The following is a 23,765-nucleotide window of genomic DNA, read 5'->3' on the forward strand; positions in this document are numbered from 1 at the left end:
GTCTTGTCAGTCCACATTGTACGTTAATTACATAAATATATATCTATATACAACTGTACATTTCTAGTATCTGCTTTAATCTATATCTTTGCTGTTGACCCCCATTTTTTTCTCTCCATTTATAATATTTATTCCAGATTCGATAAAATTCTGTTTCTTCCTGATTTTTTAATCATTTAGTTATCTTGTCTAGTTCTGCGCAATACATAATTTTCTTTATTAGTGCTTCCCCACTCAGTGCTTCCATCGCTTTCCACTTTTGAGCAAATAGTATCCTTGCCGCCATTACCACGTGTATGATTAGATATGTGTCACCTTTATTTACGTTTTTCCCTAGTATTCCTAATAGTAGTGTCTCAGGTTTGTATTGAATGTTTTGCCTAGTCATTTCTATTCAAGTATCTTATTATTAAAAACCTTTCCCTCATCACTGGAAAGAAGATCTTGTGATTATGCTTTTACTAAGTCAGTTTCATAATTCATAACCAAGGACTGTCATGAAATGCTTTCTGAATAATTAAAGCAGCCATATCTTTTTCTAGTCTTATACAGCTGATTTAGAAGCTGATCCCAGCTGCCTCTGCATTAGTGTAACATGCATATTACAATAGTTTCTGAATCAGCTGTGTACATCTGGAAAACGATGCTGTTGTTTTAATGAGTCAATAAGTCAAGAAGTGTTTCATATGCATTCTTTCCACACATTTCAAAGGATTTGCAGAGCCCTATTTCTCACCATTGTATGGCTGATCTATGAGAAACTATTACCCTGTATTAGGGTTCTCTTAATAAATCAAGTGGAATAAAACATTCCAGAATTTAAAACCAATAGACAATATTTATACTAGACAATAGGACAGTCAAGCCTATATGTATAGTAAAATATAACTTACAACAATAAATATATTGCTCTAAAAAAAAGTATCAGCAATAAAGTGCTAACAGGTTCAGTAACAAGTCAGGATTTCCAGAAAGTTATGGAAGATGTGGAGACAAACACCAGCGTCAGGTTGTCAGAAAGTTGTTTCAGAGTTGAGCTGCTTTCAGGCAGACATCTAAATGCTGGAACGTTCTGGACTCCACCTAAATATAATTGATGCTGAACAGAACTAAGTACAGAAAATGAGGTGTTAGCAACAATAACATTATATTTTCTGTCTTCTGATATTTGATATTTTAAGGAGTCAAGTATTCTTCTTGCGAGAAATAGCCATCTGGAACAGATGTGACTAGTCTCTTGTCCTCTCCTTAACTAGAGAGGTTTCAAAAAACAGTTGATGGTTCCACTTTCTCAGAGACAACTTCAGTTTGCCATACCTGCCCTGGAAGCCTCAGAATACATTAATTTGTAATTAAACTATAACGTTAATCTATTTTTTGTCTTGAAGAAATATATAAATATATCATAAAAAAAACCAAAGTATATTTTCTTATACTTTTTGCAGCACCCATATAAGCAAATTTCTCAGCATTTAAAACTGAACACTAACTTCTACTTTTGATTTCCCTCATTTTTATGATTATGAAAAGAGAAAAGCCCTTTCCAGAAAAGGATTGGCATTGTTGTTGTAAATGTAATCAGTAGTTTAGTCCTTCACAGTATATCCTACTTCACAAGTCTATTAGATACATCTCCAAAGCTCATACGTATGGTAAAATATAACATGCAACTACATTATATTGCTTTTTTTTTTAAAAAAAAAGTTCAAATATGATTATGCAAATAACTAAATGACAGACTAGTTCCCATCTGGTTCCTCCCATTCTCAATGGTCACCTAACTGCATATATTTTATTAGGCTACAGCAGAAAGAAGTATTGAGAGAGGGCTATAACCTGATAGGTTTTTTGGCTCTCATCTCATGAAATGTCTCCATTGTGGGTGCTGAGCTTGTTATCTACTTTCCTTCACATCTTTTTTTTTTTTTTTTGCTTCTTTTATATTGTGAATCAAAGGGAAAGAGAAAACTTACATTTCTTGACCTTTATAGAAGTTGCTTTGGAATATTCTCAGCTTTATATAAATAAGCATAAATAAATATAAATATTTGTTTTTAATTAGTTAATTTATGTCATTTTTATTGATAAATAATCATTTACCTTGGGTGTCACACTTGGCCCAGTCAAATGTAAAAAGACATAGCTAAACTAGACTTCTGAAGCTATTAGAATAATTAATCTGACTGAATGCCAAATGATTATGGGTTTGTGAATTGGACACCATCCTATTCAGATTTAAAATGATTTGAATGATTTCATCAACATATTTAATTCAATAAAAAGTTGACCATAGATTAAAGGGGAAGCTGCAGTTATTTCATTATTTGACAGAATGGAATGAAAACGGCATGGATGGTAAACCTCTTGGAATACGTTAACCCTGCAAAGTCTTGATTTATCAAAAGAAAACTGTTAAGAGGATTCAAGGATTTTATTGCAGTACATTTTGACATATTGCCTCTATATTTTTTGAGGACAGGAATAGCAAAAGCAAGATAAAAGACAGTACGCAGCCTTCAAAATGTCCAGCAATGACTATATAGATAAATTGTATTGAAATAATACTCAAAATGTCTTATACTAACTTTAAAGCAAATAAACACTGAAGTTTTTTTAAAGAAATAGGAAGTTATTAAAACTGTTTGATTATTATGTTTTCTGATATGTTTGTTAACAAAACCCACTTACAGATTATTTGGGGAATATGCTCTGAAACATTTTTACATACTACTGTTTTATAATGTTATACATACATTTGTAGTATTTTACATTTTATAGCATAATATACTATTGTGTGTGTAATCACTGTGATACTGTAAAGGACAGTTGGAGAAGTGGGAATCAGCATTTCTCCTATTAGGTTACTGTATGTATTTTATTTGTGTACAATTTTAATTAGGTTTGACACACTTTTCCAATCTCAAGGCTAGGAAGAGAATGGGTAATTTTGGTCTAGAATTTAGAATTTAGCTAGCTAGCTAAATAAAAACATATTTTTCTGTTCTGCAGAGGCAAATGTTCTTTATATGCATAACTTCTGTCTTGTCTGCAATAAAGTAGCTTGTTTACTATACTGGGTCTGTGAATTTCTGCTGGAAATAAGTTATGAATACTGGGTTCAGTGTCTAGAGACCTGGGATTTAGTATAAAACCCGACCAACATAAACAAGTACCTGAATCATATATGCTAATATATGCAATAGCCCAGGGGTAGGCAACCCAAAACATTCAAAGAGCCACTTGGACCCGTTTCCCACTGAAAACAAAACACTGGGAGCCGCAAAACCCTTTTGATATCTAAAATGAAGATAACACTGCATATATCCTTTTTTACCTTTATTACAGGTATATATACATATATATACATTGCCTCTAATTATACTAAAAATGCGAATCCCAGGTATATTCATGTTGAGAAAAGTAGTCGAACACCGGGATAAATATAAAAACAACTGTTTAATAAACTAAGTCAGATCTCCTTGAAATTGAATCAGACATTTGAAGTTTTATATTTATATTTTATATTATATACTACCTAAATTCAACTGATACATCTTTATGATTTTATAATAGTCTGTACACCTTTCAGTTTAAATAGTCATACAACTAGACTACTGTCTTTTCACAAACTGCAGAAGGGTACAATTGGAAAGAGCTATTTAGATCACCAAATCCATCTTCTTCTGTACAGAAACCCAAATTAAAACATCCTTAACAGGTAGCTTTATATCCTTCTGAACACACTCACTGATCACTTCAGTATTCAATATTCTACTGGTCTGCTGACAAGTTTTTCTTAACAATCTATCAGAATCTACCTTCCTGTAATATTAAATCCATTATTTCATGTCTTGCATTCTGGAATTATAGAGAATAGTCTTTGCTGTTCTTAGTTAGGACCTTTTCAGCTACTTGAAGATTGCTTTCATAACCAACCTCAGTCTCTTCAAGGCTAAGAATTCCCAATTCTATCAATATATCTTTACCAGACTTCTTTTAATCCTGTAATTACTCTCACTGCTTTTCCTCTTCCAAAGATATGCCACTTTATCTTAATCCTTCTTGATGTAATACTCCAAATTCGATACAATTATTTGAGGTGATGTCTGACCAATATAGAATAAATTAGAATACAGTTAGTCCTTGTCATAGAACCACAACAGAAACAGGAAATTTCATTGTTAAGCAATGCAGTCATTAAGCAAAATATTATGTGATTAACTTGCAACCTTTTCTGCTGACTTTTCCATTAACTTTGCTTTTCTGAACCATAACTTTGCTTTTCTGGGAAGGCCGCAAATAGTGATCATGTGACTGCAGGATGCTGTAATTCTTGTAAATATGCAACAGTTGCCAAGTGCCTAAATCATAATCATGTGACCATAAGGATGCTATGACAGTTGTAAGTGTAAGGACTGCTCATACGTAATTGTGAATCTTTTACAATCAACTACATTTTTATCACGTACTAAGTAGAACTGTAAATTTCATTGATATTTTTAACATTTCTCTAAGCTATTAAACTTATTTTGAATTTTATTTCTATCTTCTAGAGCAAGGGTGTCAATCTGGTGGCTCGCGGGCTGGATGGTCACATGAAGGCCATGCCCACCCCAGCTCTGCAAAGGCAAAATTGTCACGATACCTGTATTTGACACCCGTGTTCTAAAGAATTAGTTATTCCTTCCAATTTTCTGTCACTTTCAAATTTGATACATATTGTCAAGTGCTGGAAAATCAGGAGATTCAGGCAGTTCAATTGAGTATAAAGATTTATTGCAAGCTTAAGCTCTCTACAAGAATTTGAACTACTAACGGTCAAGAGAAATTAGTGGGAGTTAAGAATAGAAAGGAATTCCAGGTGAACTGGACTTAGATCTCTTGTGGGAATGCAGGATCTCATGACTGATGACATGTTGGACTCCTCCTTCGAGCTCAGCCTAGTCATCTCCTACACATATTCTATCAACCAGTTTTCAAAGTTATGAATAGATGGTCCATTATTGAGTTTTATGGTATTTTTGGAAAGGCAGACTACATGAGCAGGGTCTATGCTCCTTCCATGTAAGGGTCTATGCTCCTTCCTTCCCCTCTCCTCTTGACCTCCCCCATTATCAGGGCAGCCCACTTGCCAATCAAACAGAAGTTTTGGATAGAAGGGGAGAAAAAGGGAAGAAAAGATGACTGCCTGGAAACTCTATTGGACTTGTGAGGAAGAGGCTGAATAAAGAAGAGGTAAAGCCCAAGAAAGCCCAAGGTAAAGCCCATGGCTGTGAAAGTTGGACCATAAGAAAGGCTGAGCACCAAAGAATTGAGGCCTTTGAACTATGGTTCTGGAGAAGACTCCTGCAAGTCCCCTGGACTGCAAGGCGTTCAAACCGGTCAGTCCTATAAGAGATCAACCCCGACTGCTCTTTAGAAGGCCAGATCCTGAAGCTGAAGCTCAAATACTTTGGCCACCTAATGAGAAGGAAGGACTCACTGGAGAAGGGCCTAATGCTGGGAAAGATTGAGGGCAATAGAAGAAGGGGACAACAGAGAATGAGGTGGCTGGATGGAGTCACTGAAGCAGTACATGTGAACTTAAATGGACTCCAGAAGATGGTAGAGGACAGGAAGACCTAGAGGAACGTTGTCCATGGGGTCGCGATGGGTCGGACATGACTTCGCAATTAACAACAACAACAACAAAAGCCCAAGAATAAAAAAAAAAAGAAGAAGAAGCAAACTGAAAGACAGATTGCCCTGAGACCATTAGGAGGTGCTTAGAAACTGGGGAGAGGTGTTTATTTCCTTGCCACAGACTGGTGTGAGGTGAAAGTTCTTCATGCCATTTTCTCAATGGATGTAAGGATTTAGAAGAACAAGAGGAAGAATCAAGACAACTAGACAGGAGCAAACAAGGAGAAAAGATGAAGAAAAAAATAAAAATGTTGACAAAACAGAAATAGAAAGCAGAAACTAAAAATGATAAAAGACACATTGAACTCTAAAGCTTTTTTTTGTAAAATAAAAATCTTCTCCCATCCACTGTATGGAAATTAAAAACCCAACTAACTACCAAATTTTCAGTAATTGTATTTACTGAATCTAGATCAATCTGATTATTGGTGTTTCAAAAAAAAAACAAAAACACCCTCACAAGAGTATCCCATTTGATGCTTCAATCCAATTGGAAGAGGAACCACTGAGGGTCTCCCAAAGGTGCTTTTCAACAGGCAACCAGATTTTCTTTGCTTTTTCTTGAAGACATTTCACTTCTCATCCAAGAAGCTTCTTCGGTTCTGACTGAATGGTGGGAATGGAACGATTTCCCCACCATTTGATAAGAACTGAAGAACCTTCTTGAATGAGAAGTGAAATGTCTTCAAGAAAAAGAAAGAAAGAAAGAAAGTCCAGTTGTCTTTTGAAAAGCACTTTTGGGACAACCATGATCTGGATAACTGAGAATCTCCATAAACAACTGCTGAGAATATGAATATGTTTTTGAGTACGACTATGAGTCATCCACTTTGTTATTATGCCATCCACTCCAAATCTAGCTTGTTAATCAGAATGCCATAGGGTCAAAAACTTCATTGAAATCAAACTATATTACAATAGCAATGTGTTCACAATCTAATTGGGGTATTTCTGATTAAAAATGAGATATTCAGTCTGAGAAGATTTGTTATTGACAAATCCATGCTGATTATTGGCAATTACCAATCATATTTCAATCACATAGATTTGCTTTGTAAAACAATTCCCCCCCCCTGAAACTAACATGATTCACTTTATTGAACTGAACAGGCTACATAATTCATTTTGACAAAATAAATCAAGTGGCCTTGAATTGCTCCAAGCTAGCACCGTGGGAATAGACTCACCTCAATCTTTTAACTAAATATCAAATGTAGTACTCCCAGGATTGTTGGCTTCAAAATTGCCTAGGTCAGTGATGGCGAACCTATGGCATGCGTGCCAGAGGCAGCACCTGGAGCCCTCTCTGTGGGCATGCTCACCATCACCCCAGACCCGACTCCTCCCGTGGCCCCCTCCTCACCAGCAGCCCCCCACAGGAGAGTTGCCCCTGGGCGTGGCCCATGTGGAACAGCACAGCCAAGAACATGGCAGCTGGGCAGCAGGGACAAGACTCTGCCCTCGCAGGGAGATGATGCTGCAGGGCACAGGGGGAGGGCGTAGTCGCTATGGTGCTGCAGGGCCACCTGGGCGATCTGCTGTGGGCCATGGAGGTGGTGGACGGCCCTGCAAGCGGGGTGGGCACGGAGCAGGAGTGGGCAGGATAGGGGCGGGCAGGGTGGTTTGGGGGCACTCAGTCTCTAAAAGGTTCACCATCACTGGCCTAGGTTGTGCACCTAAGCTCCTTAGTTTGGAAAATTTTGCTTAGTAGACTTGAGGAGGCTCCAGGCTGGTTACCTTTGATAGAAACTAAGGATAATCCTGTAGTATTTGGCCAAGATACATAATATGGAAGCACTTCAGCCAAAAATGTAAGAGAAGGCTCTTTCAGGCTTCCTCTATAGCTCTGGCTTCAGATAGAAGCCTGAAAGAGGCTCCAGAATAGAATATCCAGGTTTTGGGTCCACTCGCAGATTCCCATTTGTTAACTTGAGTCACTGCCCTTAACCCAATATACCAAATAGGGTTGTGGTTAAAAACAATAAGAAGGAGTATTATGCCAGACATAAATATTGTACATAATAGTAAATAATGGAGTATGCACAGCATAATAAAGCAAAGTTTTGACACAGATTCCTGATTAAAACACTTGCTTTTGTTGAAAGAACTACCTGAATTTCAAAATTAAATGCAGTGATTCTTTTCCATGAACCTTTCCTAGCTTCTTGAAAAAAATTAGCTGTTTAAAAGAGGGGCGATTGGAAAATACCCTGTTTTTCCTGCTTAGATAAAGTAGCTTTTTGCTTCATGTCCATGGAGATCTGTTTTAATGTAACAAGTTCAAATTTCTTAAATTCAGCAAAAGGGAGGGATTGGAACATCTGCCTTTATGTGACAGAAGTCATGCTTTTCCCGATGCTAATTCTGCTTTAGATGAAGAAATGTGTATTCATAGTCTGGTAAGAAGGCTGTTATTCTTGTGAATGCAGGCTGTCATCATAACAATTGCATTTAAAAGAGTCCACACTTTCCAGTGCTTCAGAAGGCTTATTGCTGCTTTCTATCAGCTTCATTTTATGTCATGGACAATCACAGAGAACTATAACAAATAGATTAAAACAGCTCAGTTTTCAGAGACACAGAAAATTGTTTTGAAGACATCAAGAGGTGGACTAAAATTGAGTATACACTGAAATAACTAAAGGGAAAATGATTTGAAAATAATACCAGGACATTAAAAAAATCCTCAATTATATAATTAACCTTGAATAATATTGATAATTCTAACAATAACAATGTAACAATGATCAGATTACGAATACCAACAAAAGTAGCATTGGTTTAAATATTTAAATGGTTAGTATTTGGAAATAAAACATTGCCTATGTTTTATTCTTTCCTGTTTTTACTTATGCATAATAATGAACTAAATATAGAGTAAAAATATGGAAAGCTGGGCATTAAGCATATCTTTCCTATATTCACTTCTGACAATATGACCACTGTCTCAATTCAAAACATTAACCAGGGCCATAGATGAAGTAAAATAGCTGCATGTGTACTTAATTGCAGAGACAAATGGAAAAAGCTTTTAGAGCAGTGGTTCTCAACCTGTGGGTCGCGACCCTTTTGGGAGTTGAACGACGCTTTCACAGGGGTCGCCTAAGACCATCAGAAAACACATATTTCCGATGGTCTTAGGAACCGAGACACTGCTCCTCTATCTGGCCGCCGCTGCCCTCCTCCTCCTCCACCGGCTCCTCCGCCTCCAGGGCCACCTTCTCCTCCGACAGCACCTGCTCCTGCCACCGCAGCGCCATCGCGCGTGCCGCCGACACCGCCCTGGGCTGGTTCAGCTGCGTGGGTGGCCGGGCCGAGCTGGGTCTGGGCCGCTGCTGGCGCTGATGCTGGGCTGCTCTGCCACTGCCGCCACTGCCGGCTGAGCTGAGCTGCGATGCCAAGCCAGTCTCCATGCCTCCTGGTTGCCCGGCCACACTCTGCCCCTGGCTGCCCTCCACGCCGTGCGCGAGCCGGGCCTCAGAAGCGGGGGCGGGGATTTCTCAAAACTTGTGCCTATAAAAGCAGCAACAATATCAGCAGCCTTGGAGTTTGTTTTGCTTTCTCTATTTTTTTTTCTTTTACCTCTTTCCGTACTATTTGCAATTGTACCAGTTTTTAACCAGTTATCCATATCTGAAAAAAATATTTATACTACACTATATTTATGGGGCTCATAAAAAGCCTACATAAAACTGACATGTGCTGAAGGGTACATATCTAGAATCTGTCTTGACAACATGATTTTTTCCATTTTGAATGGTTGGCCAAAGCCAGTTGAGCATCCAATATCCTCCTGCCAGCTTGCCTTTGACAATATGATTAGCAGAGGAAATCCAAAGCTAAAGAGATTTGAAACACATGTGCAATGCAGTTTCTTTATTAATTCCTAAGTAGGTGCAAAGAAGAAGACACCTTATTAATCAGACCTCTTGGAGACACACATGCATAAACACAAATACTGTATGTAGTGTGAAGTGAAGGGAATATTCCCTTTAATTGCTCTTGAGAATTAGAATGTTTGTTGGAATTTGGGAACAGACAAGGAGTTGTGTTTTATGTTTATGTATGTGGCAACAGAAAGGTAGCCAGTAGCCTCCTACATGGATGCTTGCAAATGCTGGTGATGTACAGCAAGTGAGAGAGGAAGTGCAATCTCAAGGTAAGAGCAGATGGCTTAGTATGTCTGAGGTTGTTGGGATTTTGTTTGTTTGTTTGTTTAAACCCTCACGGAGTGGTTTCTTTCCCCCTTAGTCCCACAGACCCACTTCAAGTCTATGGAATCCTAGGGTTCCATGGAACCAACAAATAACATAGAATTTCTACCTATTTCGACATATTGTTCAGTTCTGAAATATCATTTTTCAGTACTGGAACTATAATGTAAACAATATTGAATATGATGCAGAGTAAAAATGAATGAGCCAGTTTCATCACTTCTTTTCCTAGTCCAGCTCTTCTGTTTAGACTGTGTATGTAAAAAATCAGACTTTTTGTTCAAATATATATACCTGTAGCCTAATGTAAACTATACTTTGCATTAAATTATACTTACTGGCTCAAATCTTATTCACCCAGTTTGGAAATATGTCTTTATATTACTCTTCATGGTCGATTTCAAATACATCACTAGAATAATTTGATGTCATTAGAAAGCCTACTAATTCATGTTCACCCTAATGTCAGATATTTATAAGCAAATTAAAAAGTATTGGTTCCAATTTAGACATTTATGAATCTAAAGAAATTGTATTATGCAAATTATACTCTATGATTTGGAAAACAGTTAAATGTGTTCTCCAAATCAAGGCCCTAGTATGTGAAGTTAACTTATGACATGATGCACTGATATAAACTGTGTTTTGCAACATGTCAGAAATAGCACTCTCCCACAGCTGGTTACATAGTTAAATTGTCATAACCCCGTCAGAGCTTGGGTCTAAGAAGGAGGAGATGGAGCTGGGGCTGATGGAGGGAGATGGCGCTGCCTCTCTGGGCCAGGAGGAATGACCGGAGGAAGATGAGGCAGTTCCAGGTTCCTCGGGCCTCTGAAAATTCCCAGAGAGAAAGAAAGGGTACAGGATGACTGAGCGAGGGGGGAGGAGATGAAAGTAGAGCAGAGGAACGACGGAGCTGCCTCTCCGCCCGATCCCCGAGGACGGAGAATGGAGAAGAGGCGGAGTCAGTGCAGGACAACCCGACTACTCGGAAGGAGGGTGTCCTGCCTCTCTTCACAAGGCTCGCCTGGGGAATAGGATTTAAAGAGATGCCATGGGGAGGAGCTTTTGTCAGAAATAAGCATTGCATTTTTCTAGCCACACTTGCTGTTACCGATATCTTGCTACCTTTCTTGGCCTAGCAAACCTTCTGTGCAACAAGGACGCCCACTGACCAAGCTTCCTAAACTGTGCTAGCAGCCAGGAATTACTGGAGGTGTGTGTGCATGTTTAGAGTTTTGCTCTTGGACTTGCAGTGAACGGTGGGAATTTTGGGGGAAAGTTGGAGCAATAAAAGGGAGTAAACCCTTCACCTCACCTGTGTCGCTTCCATACCCAGCCATGAGTTATAGCATAAACATTTTGTAAACTGCATAGGGTAGTTTGCAAATAATACTACTCCACTCTAGTTGTTTGCATAAAGATCCATTGTGGCTCCACAGACTACAGCAAACCAAGCTACTTTAGGAGATTTGCAATAGTTAATTCCTGAATAATTCACTGTGGAGAATTATATGAGCAATTTATGCTTGTAAGCAGTCTTCCATTATAAACGTCTCATTCTATATATGAATCTATACTGTATTCTCAATTCAGTCCTACAAATATTTCATGCTGCTAATTTTCTCATTACATTTAGAAACTTCATATAGGTCAAAATTATGTCAAGTTTGGAAGAAGAACAGTATGTGGGAGTTGAATTTCTAAATAGGCATATAGAGAGCCATGGAAATGGCATTGAAGCAAATATTCAGAAACAGTTACGTAACAAAGAGGACCAAAACATTCCTTAAACCTAGAAATGCTGGTAGTATTAAGAAAGAGACCAAAGTTGCATCCTTCCTGACTCACTGTGATATGATAGGGACAGGAAGAAAAGCATAATCAGATTTGCAAGATTCTGTTATTATAACCTATCTCAATAAAGTATAGGTTGAATCTTCCTCAGAGTCAGTTTCTTGATCTGGTCTACCTCAAAGGGCTGACATGCTAGTATTTGGATCTTCAATCATCAGGAGAAACATATAAGTTTCTTTACATTCAATTATTGAAAAGCATGCTCCAATGTTATGAAAATCATTTTAGCACTGCATTTATTAATTTGAGAGCCACTTGACTCTAAAACAATTTTGTATAGCTCATTTTTTATTTTAAAAAAGGGACTTATGTGTCCAGACAAAACACACCTTAACAAAGCAATCAGGTGTACTACATGCTATAAACCTTAAGGAGAACAGTCAGATTTTTAAGGACTTTTGGAATATTATTAGGGCAGTAGTACATGGAAATCTGGGATTAATATCCTTTCAGAAAACAGACACAATATCAGAGGAAGCATTCCTCCAAGACTCCAGCAGATGGCATTATTTAATTACGGGGATCTGGAATACACCAACCCTACCCAATCTTAGCATGGGAACTAAACCTTAGGAATTAAATGGTACTTCGAATAACATATCACTATATCATGACAAGATTTATAGGTGATAAACAGCAGTTTGAACTATAACCGTTCAAAATAGCTTGCAGTTCCCAAACTAATTCTGAATCTGTCTAATGTATATTAAAATCAATTGTCTAGACAAGTAAGAGCATGTGCAGGATGACATAATCCTGAAAATGCCATATCTTGCATTATTACACCAATCCTGAAACAGTATATAATCACAGGATTTGTATAACCACATTATTGAAATTGTGTTGCTAAGCTGCTGCTTGGGAAACTACATACATAAATTGTTTTAAAACAAAAGAAACTGACAGAAAAGATAAAGTTAATATTTTAGCTTTGGCTGAAGTAAATTTAGCAATTTCATATTTAAACTGATAAAGTGATAATTTACTCAAACAAAGCTCCTGTTATTAAACCTGGCATATAACTATAAGAAATTCTATAAAAAAAAACACTGAAAAATGGAAATTTATTTATAACAAAACTATTTAAAATAACACTCTTGCTCTATATAATGTTATGTCCATCATTAAAGCTGTTTGTTGCCCCAAAACTCAACTTGAATAATTTCAGATTAGAATGAGAATTGATTATTCTAGATTTATTGTTGATACTAACCTAGTATCTGTTGACTATCTCAAAGTATCTGTGGGGCAAAGGAAAAAAATTCTGAATGTTCAATGCTAGATTTTAACATTAATTAATTTCCTGATCAATAACAGAAATATTTGGGGAGAATAATTTTTTCTTGCCTTTTAAGATTGCTTCTCAATTTTTTTTAGTTCTTTATGTCATCTAATATTCAGAGCACATTCAGTCAGTATTATGACAGTATAAGATAAATCAGCCTTTTCCAAGATGATACCTTTCAAATGAGCTAGACTGCAACTCTTAGTTGCAGTCCAACACACCTATAGGATACCAGCCTTGAGGATTACTGGTTAGATTGTCCATTTGAACCTGCCTGAGTCTTAACACTGGGGGGAACCCCCCCAACTTGGATTTGTCATTAAAAATATCTTGACAGAATTACTTTTTAACAGCATTGATTTTTGATATGATATGATATGATATGATAGGTTCAAACTTGGATAGCAAGATGGGCGGCATATAAATTTAACAAATAAATAATAATAAAAACAATTATTTTAAAAATAATCTATTTATATAATTACAATAAAATATTAGTAACTATAAAATTTGGGAGCATCAAATCAGTATTTAAAGAATGTGAGAGAAGTTTCTGTAATAAATTTTATATATGTATGTGTCCAAAAAGGGAAGAAAAAGTGGTTAATATTCTTCCAATTGTCAGGCACAGATACAATCTTCCCATGTTAAATAAGTCACATAGCTATTCCATAAATAAGCCAGATTTATATGTTAATATTTATACAGTTACAATATCTACAAACTCAGTCATATTTGAATAGCATTTTATTCAAAACCTAAAATGTAACTGATACAGATATGTAGTCTAAGATGACATACATTTAAGAAAAATATGGTATCTTGGACTAAAAGTTTTGATAACTCTTAAAAATATTACTCTTAAACATGTTGCTGGATCTATGTCAACCATCTCTGGCAAGACAGTATTTTTCTCATAGGAAACAATAATTAAACTAGTGTCAGTTTATAAAAATATCTTTCCTGTACTATAAAAATACATAGGGAGAAAGTACATTCTTCTAAATATTAACGCAAGTATGTTTCCAGAGTTAGAGCAACTCAGGTAATAATGTCCAAACTGTTATATATCAGTATGTCTTGAACTTGGTTTTACAAGTTTTTTTCAGCTTAATTTTGGCTACAGTGCATTACCAAACACTCTTTTATGAAATCAGTTAAAAATCTAGGGTTGCATTTTATATATTAAACCTGATTTAATCTTAGTTATTTTTAACTTTAATTAAATGTTATGATTTAGTATGTTCCATGAACCTAGCCTGTTCAATTAGCTTACAGTTCAGTGTATTGTGCAACCTCTAGAAAATAAATTAAGGCAGTAATCAAATGAAGTACATGGATATACTTAGCATATCAAGTTCAAGATGAGAAGAGTTAATAAAATACACAAGTTATTCAAGCAGCTGCTAATCAATTATTTCTTTTAAATACTGTAGCCTTTTTCCACAGAAACATATAGCAACAATACAAAACCTCATATTAAGAATAAAAATACATGGTCTTGACATTTTTAGGGAATTAAATAATACGGAATTATTAATAAAATATTTGTTCATGAAATAATTAAAAAATAATCTTTAAACAAAACATTGCTTTTTTAGTGTAAACTAGAATAAAAGTCATAATATTTTCACTGACTGGGATCCAGAAGACTACATAGATTTCAACATTTTCACTGAAGTGTTTTACACACCCACACACCCATAGACACACAAGTTTTTTTCTGCAACTTCTTGTACCATGAAAAATTGTTCCTACATTATTGTTGCTGCTGTTATATTTTTCTATGTGATGAAATTCTCTGAGTGGTTTGCAAAGTTATTTAAGATGTTAATAACAATAACATATTAATATTAATTATTAAAATCCATATGAAGCAAATATTATTAAAATATAATATGTCAGTGAAATGAAGAAGCTTAAAATCAAAAACTAATTACAAAAATGTTTGGAAGCATTAGGGCAATGGCTTTAGATCAGTGGTTCTCAACCTTTTTAATGCCGCGACCCCCAACCGGTCATAAGTTGAAGACTACTCAACCGATCGTAAGTCGAGGACTACTCAACTGGTGCAGCACCATTTGCAGAATGGGACTTTTGGCGGGCTCAGGCTGAGACAGCCTGGAAAATTCCTATTGGCTTTTGAAAGCCAATAGAATTAGACTCTATTCAAGAGAGTTTATTCTATTGGCTTTCAAAAGCCAATAGAATAAAAGGGAGTAGCACAGCTAAGGAAAAGGGGAAAAAATGGCAGACTGCATTGTTTGGTGACCCCCGTGAAATGGTTGTTTGACCCCAAATGGGGTCCTGACCCACAGGTTGAGAACCACTGCTTTAGATTAACACTGAAGAAAGAGAAATTAATGTTGAAGGGGACATCATTCCATAGGTATATCTCACTGTTGGGAAAACATACTTCTACGTATCCATCCACTAATTTCATATATAGTTCTTTAATAAGATAGCAGGTTCTTGTGCACGCTTTAAATGTAAATAGGCAAAAATGATTTAATTAATAGGAATGGTCTTCTGATTTCACAAATGTGCATTTGAAAAATTTCTTGGTACTAAGTTTTCTGTTCCTAAAGCATTCTTATGGATCTCTTAAGCAGCATGTATGCTATAAAATTCTATACATAATTTACATGATGAGCACTGTTAGACTAGCACTATTAGATTAGATTAGCACTGTTAGATTAACACTGTTTTACTAGCACTAGTACTGTTAGACTAGCACTGATAATGTTACCTAGTTTGGGTAATGAAACATCTGCAAGAAAACAACTAAGCTCAGAGAGCACCAAGGACCTTTCTTTTCAACCCTGACCTACAAATATTCTCCTTTATTGGTAATTTACGTTATCTTTGAAGCAAATACATGATGTGTAATAGTGTGGACTTTATGATGAAGATGTACATATTTAATTTCATAGAAAAGAAATTCATTTTTAAGTTAGCTTACATTTGTGCTATTTAACTGAATAAAAGACACTATCCATGTAACCGTTTAAATATATATCAATCATATATATCAATTATAGATAGTCCTTGACTTATGACCATAACTGAGCCCAAAATTTGTTGCTAAGTGAGACAGTTATTAAGTGATTTTTTCCCCATTTTATGACTTTTCTTACCACAGTTGCTAAGTGAATTACTGCAGTTGTTAAATTAGTAACATGGTTGTTAAATGAATCTGGCTTCTCCATTGACTTAGTTTGTCAGAAGGTCACAAAAGGTGATTACATGATCCAGAGATACTGCAATTATCATAAATATGAACCAGTTGCTAAACATACAAATTTTGATTACGTGACCATGGGATGCTGCAATGATCATAAGTGTGAAAAATGATCATAAGTCACTTTTTTTCAGTGATGTTGTAACTTTCAAACAGTCATTAAATGAACTGTTTTAAGTCAAGGACTATCTGTACAAATTGGTATACATACCAAATCAATTATTCAACTCATTAATTGATATTTAAATCTAATTTTGCAGAAATATATGTAAAATAAAGAATATTAACTCTCACAAAAGTACCTTCAGCAAATGAATGGAAAATGCAAACTTTCAAATTATTTTAATTTTAGTTGATTTACCCCAATGTTATACTAATTGTTGAAAGAGCACTTAATTTCATTAATGCAAAAATCACTGTGATTTCATTAAAAAGTTCTTTAACAGTGTGGATGTAAAATATATTCAAATAATAAAATTTACTAGATAAATGAAGAATTATGATATTATGTTCATAATTATATATTAACATTTAAGAATATATTAAAGAATTGAGCAGTAGCATAATTAACACTATACCTTGATTTCTTCTATTTCATCTGGCACTATCTTGTATGCAGATACAGTTCCACCTAATCTGAAATTTGGAGAAGAAAACATTCTCAAAACCAGTAACACATCAGTAAACATATGAAGAAATAAATATGTTAATATTAACAACAAAAACTATCACTGTGATTAACAACTAGGATGAAACTTGGTTGGCCAAGGAATTTATGCATAGCAGCAAGAATGTATATCTTGAATAAAAATAAGTGAGGCTTATGTGTTACCAGATGTAGCGGGTATTTTTTCACAGAAAGGTTTAATGAGGAGCTTACTACAATTAGGTTTGAAATGTTGAATATATATTTGCTGAATTGCTTATTTGCATATTACAAATGTTTCTTTACCATTTTCGTTTTGACATGTGCAAGCAGCAGATGTTAACAAATAGTAGAAGCAGCTTGAGCATTATTTAAGTCTTATGTGTGAAAATACAGTGTGTTGTTTGGCATTCCACTTCAACAGTATCAAAAAATGGAGGCTCAACTGTAACCTATTAATATAACTAATACAGTATGTCTCAAATGTCATGCCTTCTATTTAAGAGGTCTTCCATATTTACTCCATAGAAGATTCACATTCAGACTGTTTGCCCAACTTTGGCAATGGATCAGTGTATCCTTTCTATACCTTCTTGGTACAGAAACTATTCCATGAACCTTGAAGGTTTAAAGGATAGCTTCCCTAAAATTTCTCCTATGCCTCAGATACACAGCAACATGAGACTTGAACAAATCTTCACTACTTATGAATAGTGTAAGAATTAAAGCCAGCATCACATATACTGAAAATGTTACAAGATCTGTTCTAGTATGTCACATTAGAATTGTAAAGAGTTGTTTTTCAAAATACTATGCGATAGCTCCAAAACACTATTAACCCATTGTTTATAATACTAGGCTGTGCTAGTCTTACCTGAACATACTCCCTATACACCTAAGTACTTTGTACCTTTGTACTATTGCTTCGTCCAGTTCACATGGCAACCATCTATAGTTCTAAGAAACACGTTGTGTTCTCTGAATCAATTCTTGTTAAGTCTTCTTACAGGTCTTATTATATTCCATATGCTGGACAAACTGAAATCTTTCAAATCAAATCATTGCTCTTTATTACTTGTTTTGAGTCACACATAATCCAAGTTTCATACATTTCTTCATATCTTCACTTAAATACATAGCCAAGATACACCTACCAACCCTTAAATATATATGATAAATACATAAAATAAAGGTATGGTTTAAGAAGCTCTGGAATCTGCTGAATAAGGATATGTCAATGATAATGATGTTTGAGGAGACTCAAAGGATTGAGCAGACTAGGGTAGTGACTGATTGAGGGAAAGAGAAAATGTCTTTAGCAAAATGGCATTCCATTGTAAGAAATTTGTTCAAGTATTATGCTATGAGGATTGTATTCCATCTTTGCTTTGTAATCCTTTTCTTGGTATGTTACTCTTTTTTGGCCTCAGGTAATTGTCTCCTGCAAGCTTATGTAATTATTTATTAAATTTTTATCTCATTTTACCTCTGGTCAACTCTAATGCTTCTGCCTTCTATTTTCCTCACAATACGGGAGATGATTTGGGTTGGACTGAGAGAGAATGACTGGCCCAACATCATCCAGTTGGTTTTTATGTTCAAGGGAGGACCAGAATTCATGGTTTACCTGTTTCTAGCCCAGCTCCTTGTCACCACATCATACTGGCTCTCAAAAGTTGCACTTGAGGGTTCACCTTTTTTATATTTTATTAATTAACTGTGTACAATATTATGGATGGTAATACTGAGTTGAAGATAGTTACACAGACCATCAGGGGCAGGCACCAGATGACCAGTTTCATTTGTTTTGGAAATGTCAGGTAGTCATATGTTATTCTATGAGGTTCAAATCATGAAATCATGATTTCAATTCAAGGAACTTCGTAGTTCAGATGGCTATACATACTGCATTGATAGATAGACAGACAGACAGACAGACAGACAGACACAGACAGACAACCTTTATTATTATCTTTTACTGTGGGCACAATGAAATTTAGTTGCTTGCTCTCAAAGTGTACACATACATAACACATATTTAAACATACTATATACAACATACGTATAGACCTACACCCTTACATATAAGTAACATATAAATATTAATCACTGTCCATCTTGAATATATAATGGAAGGAGGAAGCTTTAGAGTTCACAAGGTTAATATTGTCTGGAACAAAACTGACTGAATCTGGATGTTCCACTTCAGATACCATGAAGCCTCCTCCCAGAAGGTAACGAAAACAGATCAAGAAGAGAATGTGCAGTGTCCCAGACAATCTTGTGGACCCTGCTCAAGCAACGTTTATATGCTATGTCCTGGATGGGGGGGAGGGAAGTGCCAATAATATTTTCAGACATCCTCACCACTCTCTGCACAGTCTTCCTGTCTGAAGCAGTGATGCTTCCAAACCAGACTATGATGCTATATGACAGGATGCTTTCGATTGTCCCTCTGTAGAAAGTGATAAGGACAGGGGAAGTTAGATGTGCTTTTCTCATGTGATGTAGAAAATGCAGCCGCTGCTGTGCCTGCTTCACTAGTGTCTCACTGTTGAGTGACCAAGCCAGCTTACTTCTTAACTGCACACCCAGGAATTTGATGCTGGTAACCATCTCCACAGGTGAATCATTAATGCACAGATGAGTGTGGCTGTGCCTGCCTTTTTTGAAATTGACAATGATTTTTTTGGTTTTTCCAATGGTAAAACTAGGCTGTTTTCCTTAAACCAGTTCACCAAACCCTTAACCTCCTTGCGGTAAGCTTGAATATGGCCCATTACTGTTGTATCAGCCATTGATAGATTTATTCATTTATTTATTTGATTTGCAGAACTGCCCACCTCACAGCAGTGACTCTGAGTCATATGCAAAGATTCAAACCATCATAACAATATAACGTTCCATGAAAAGTAACGTTCCAACCAAAAAAGTCACATTACCAGCAGACCTCATCTAATTGTCTGGCCCACATCCCTGGGAAACAGCCAGTCCTTCAAAGACTTATGGATCTCTAGGGGAATGCAGTTCCACAGGGTAGGCACGACTCAAAGGTTCAACAAGATGACCATGTTTGATGATGGACCTGGAGCATGCCTTTGCTGCTGGACCTGGTGCGGTGGGGAGAAACAATGGGTGACAGACTGTCTTCCAATAGGCTGATCCTTTGCCATGTGGAGCTCTTTAGGCAGTATTCAGCATCTTCAATTGGATCTAGAAGACTATGGGGAGCCAGTGCAGCTTGATTGATGGTACCAAAGGCCACTCAGAGATCAAGGAGGACCACGATGGATATATTTTGAGCCTGCCAATGGGAATATTTAAGAAAGTCTCTTATCAATGCTCAGTCAAACTAAACCCTTTGTCTTTCTCTCACAGCATTCTAGGCATTTCTTATGCTTTTTCATCATCCAGACTGCCTCTGAAAATCAGGTAACTCTGCAAGATGCACACGCATTGGTAGTTCATCACAGGCAGGATCCAGACCAAGGACAAAAATCACCCTCTTATTTCTAAATAGTTACATTAACACTTTACTACAAATAATAAATATATGAATATTTGATGAATAATCTTTATATAGAAGTAATAATAAATGAATAATTATTATTATAGGAATTCTAATAAACCAAATAAATAACCAGACAGTAACATGGATTTTATGGACTTTTCTGGAGAGAAGAGAGAGCTAGAGGATAAAGAAAAGAATAGAACAGAAATTTATAACAAAAACAAATAAACATATTTTTATCAATGTTTGAAAACATAGACAAACATCTTGATAAAATGGACAGAATGAAGCTACAGAACAAAAATATGCTGCTATAGATAATTCTGATATAAGTTTGAAGGGAGATTCAATATGACAAGCAATGATATGAAGAAAGATATGGACATACAAGTAGACTTGATAAATAATTTATTCCCTAAAGGAGATGTACAGCCATTGAATCAGGAAATGGATTTGGATTATTTTTTCTTACTAGATATATAAAAGAATTTTGTTAAGGTCTTTAAGGATTTCATTGGAGGGATCAAACAAAAGGATAAAACAAATCTGTTAAAGTTCTGAAAGATTTGTGGCTACAAAAACACATGAACAAGAACACTTGCTCTGGGCTTTTTCTGAAGGGATAAAAAAGCGAGAACCCTTAAAAATTCAAAGAAGATCAATAGAATCAGCTTATATAATAATAATAATAATAATAATAATAATAATAATAATAATAATAATAATATTTGACAAGTATGTTGCAGGTGCTTGTCAAACAGACAAGCACCTGCAACATAACACCCCAGACTTAACAATTGTCGATAAGAAAGACAAAAAAGTCTGGATAGTGGACGTGGCAGTGCCTGGAGACAGCAGAATAGAAGAGAAAGAACTGGAGAAGATAACAAAATACAAAGACCTACAAATAGAAATAGAAAGACTGTGGCAAAAGCAAGCAAGGGTAGTACCAATAGTCATAGGCTCCTTGGGTGCAATCCCAAAACAACTGGAGCACCACTTGAACACCATTGGCATTGACAAATTCGCTATTAGTCAATTGCAAAAGGCGGCCTTATTAGGAACTGCTTCCATCCTGCGACGATATCTGTAATACCATCAAACATCCACATCTGCCTATCCCAGGTCCTGGGTAAGGACTCGATAGGTAGACAAAATGCCAAATCCAGTCTGAACATCTGGCTGACTGTGCGATGATTGATAATAATAATAATAAGTGCCTGGAGATAGCAGAACAGAAGAGAAAGAACTGGAGAAGATAACAAAATACAAAGACCTACAAATAGAAATAGAAAGACTGTGGCAAAAGCAAGCAAGGGTAGTACCAATAGTCATAGGTGCCTTGGGTGCAATCCCAAAACAACTGGAGCACCACTTGAACACCATTGGCATTGACAAATTCGCTATTAGTCAATTGCAAAAGGCAGCCATATTAGGAACTGCTTCCATCCTGCGACGATATCTGTAATACCATCAAGCATCCACATCTGCCTATCCCAGGTCCTGGGTAAGGACTCGATAGGTAGACAAAATGCCAAATCCAGTCTGAACATCTGGCTGACTGTGTGATGATCAATAATAATAAAGTTGGAAGGGATCTTGGAGGTCATCTAGGCCAACCCCCTGCTTAGGCAGGTAACCCTATACCATTTCAGACAAATGGCTGTCCAGTCTCTTCTTGAAAACTTCCAGTGTTGGAGCATTCACAACTTCTGGAGGCAGGTTGTTCCACTGGTTAATTGTTCTCACTATCAGGAAGTTTCTCCTTAGTTCTAGGTTGCTTCTCTCCTTGCTTAGTTTCCACCCTTTGCTTCTTGTCCTGCCTTCAGGCGCCTTGGAAAATAGCTTGACTCCCTCTTCTTTGTGGCAGCCCCTGAGATATTGGAACACTGCTATCAAGTTCCCCCCCTCTCGTCCTTCTCTTCACTAAACTAGACATACCCAATTCCAGCAGCTGTTCCTTATATGCTTTAGCCTCCAGTCCCCTAATCATATTTGTTGCTCTTCTCCATACTCTTTCTAGAGTCTCAGCATCTTTTTTGCATCGCGGTGACCAAAACTGGATGCAGTATTCCAAGTGTGGCCTTACCAAGGCATTGTAAAGTGGTATTAACACTTCACGTGATCTTGATTCTATCCCTCTGTTAATGCAGCCTAGCACTGTGTTGGCCTTTTTGGCAGCTGCAGCACACTGCTGGCTCATATTTAGGTGATTGTCCACTAGGACTCCAAGGTCCCTTTCACAGTTACTGCTATTGAGCAAGGTACCCCCTATACTATACCTGTGCATTTGGTTTTTCTTGCCTAAATGTAGAACCTTGCTTTTTTCACCAATGAATTTCATTTTGTTAGATAGTGCCCAGTGTTCAAGTCTGTCCAGATCCTTCTGTATCTTAAGCCTGTCTTCTGGAGTGTTGGCTATTCCTGCCAGCTTGGTGTCGTCTACATCTATCCCCTCGTCCAAATCATTGATATAGATGTTGAAGAGTACTGGGCCCAGAACAGAGCCCTGGGGCACCCCACTACACACTTCCCTCTATGTTTGATCATGTCTAAAAGAGAAAAATAGTTATATCTGATTTGCTTAGGGACAATTGACAAAATATTGGATTTTTTAAATTAAGAGTTTAACTACATGGGGAAGAGACATGTTATTTTTAGAGATAATGACAAGCTGGTTTTTTTACTTGCTGGGATGAAGACGAAAAATTATTCTTTATGTTTTTTCTTTCTTTTTTTTGCACACAATTTCTTTTTGTGGTTTGTATTTACTTTTATTTCTTTCTTTTATAATTTTAATAAAATTTGAAAAACTAAATACCAATAAAAATGATTCAATTTTTATTTACAGGAATTACCTCACAGAAATAATTTTAGGTTTTTAAACATTCCTTGGTAGTTAAACAGAAATGGATTGAATTCCCCCACCTTTTTTTTCAGCATTTATCCCTGAATTCTAATGTGAAGTTTTTTGATCCAGAACTGCAGAAAAGTTTACTGGTTTGGAGCAATTTAAAGTAAAGTAGCAAGAGCAGCGATTTTTAATGTCATCCTTCCATCTTTATCATCATCATCATCATCAATCATCATCATCATCATCGAAAAACACAGAGACAGATATATTACCTTGTCTAGGTAGAGGGAGTTTTTATTCCGCACTTTCGGTATACCTCTTCCAGAAATCTCTATTGTACTAGTTTGGATGTTTGTTAAGTTTCTGGTTTAGTTTTCTCTTTTTGTTTTCTTTTCTTTTGTGTTGTGCTGTGATGTGTGTGTGTGTTTCATTATTTTCTTTTTAGGAGTTTAAAATGTTTGCCTCAGTTCAATGA

At 36.3% G+C, this 23,765-nt stretch overlaps 1 protein-coding gene across 16 annotated transcripts in view; it reads right to left on the reverse strand.

Annotated features, from left to right (window-relative positions):
* Positions 1–23,765, reverse strand: part of GPHN (gephyrin) — a 252,541-nt gene that overhangs the window by 146,543 nt on the left and 82,233 nt on the right. For all 16 annotated transcript variants that reach the window (XM_039326902.1, XM_039326899.1, XM_039326897.1 and 13 more), the window contains one exon: positions 16,858–16,915. In XM_039326902.1, coding sequence (XP_039182836.1) covers positions 16,858–16,915 — 58 coding nt within the window. The remainder of the gene's footprint in view (positions 1–16,857; positions 16,916–23,765) is intronic.

The sequence above is a fragment of the Crotalus tigris genome, unplaced genomic scaffold, assembly GCF_016545835.1.
Source record: "Crotalus tigris isolate CLP2741 ecotype Arizona unplaced genomic scaffold, ASM1654583v1 scf7180000024346.1432988, whole genome shotgun sequence".
NCBI lineage: Eukaryota > Metazoa > Chordata > Lepidosauria > Squamata > Viperidae > Crotalus > Crotalus tigris.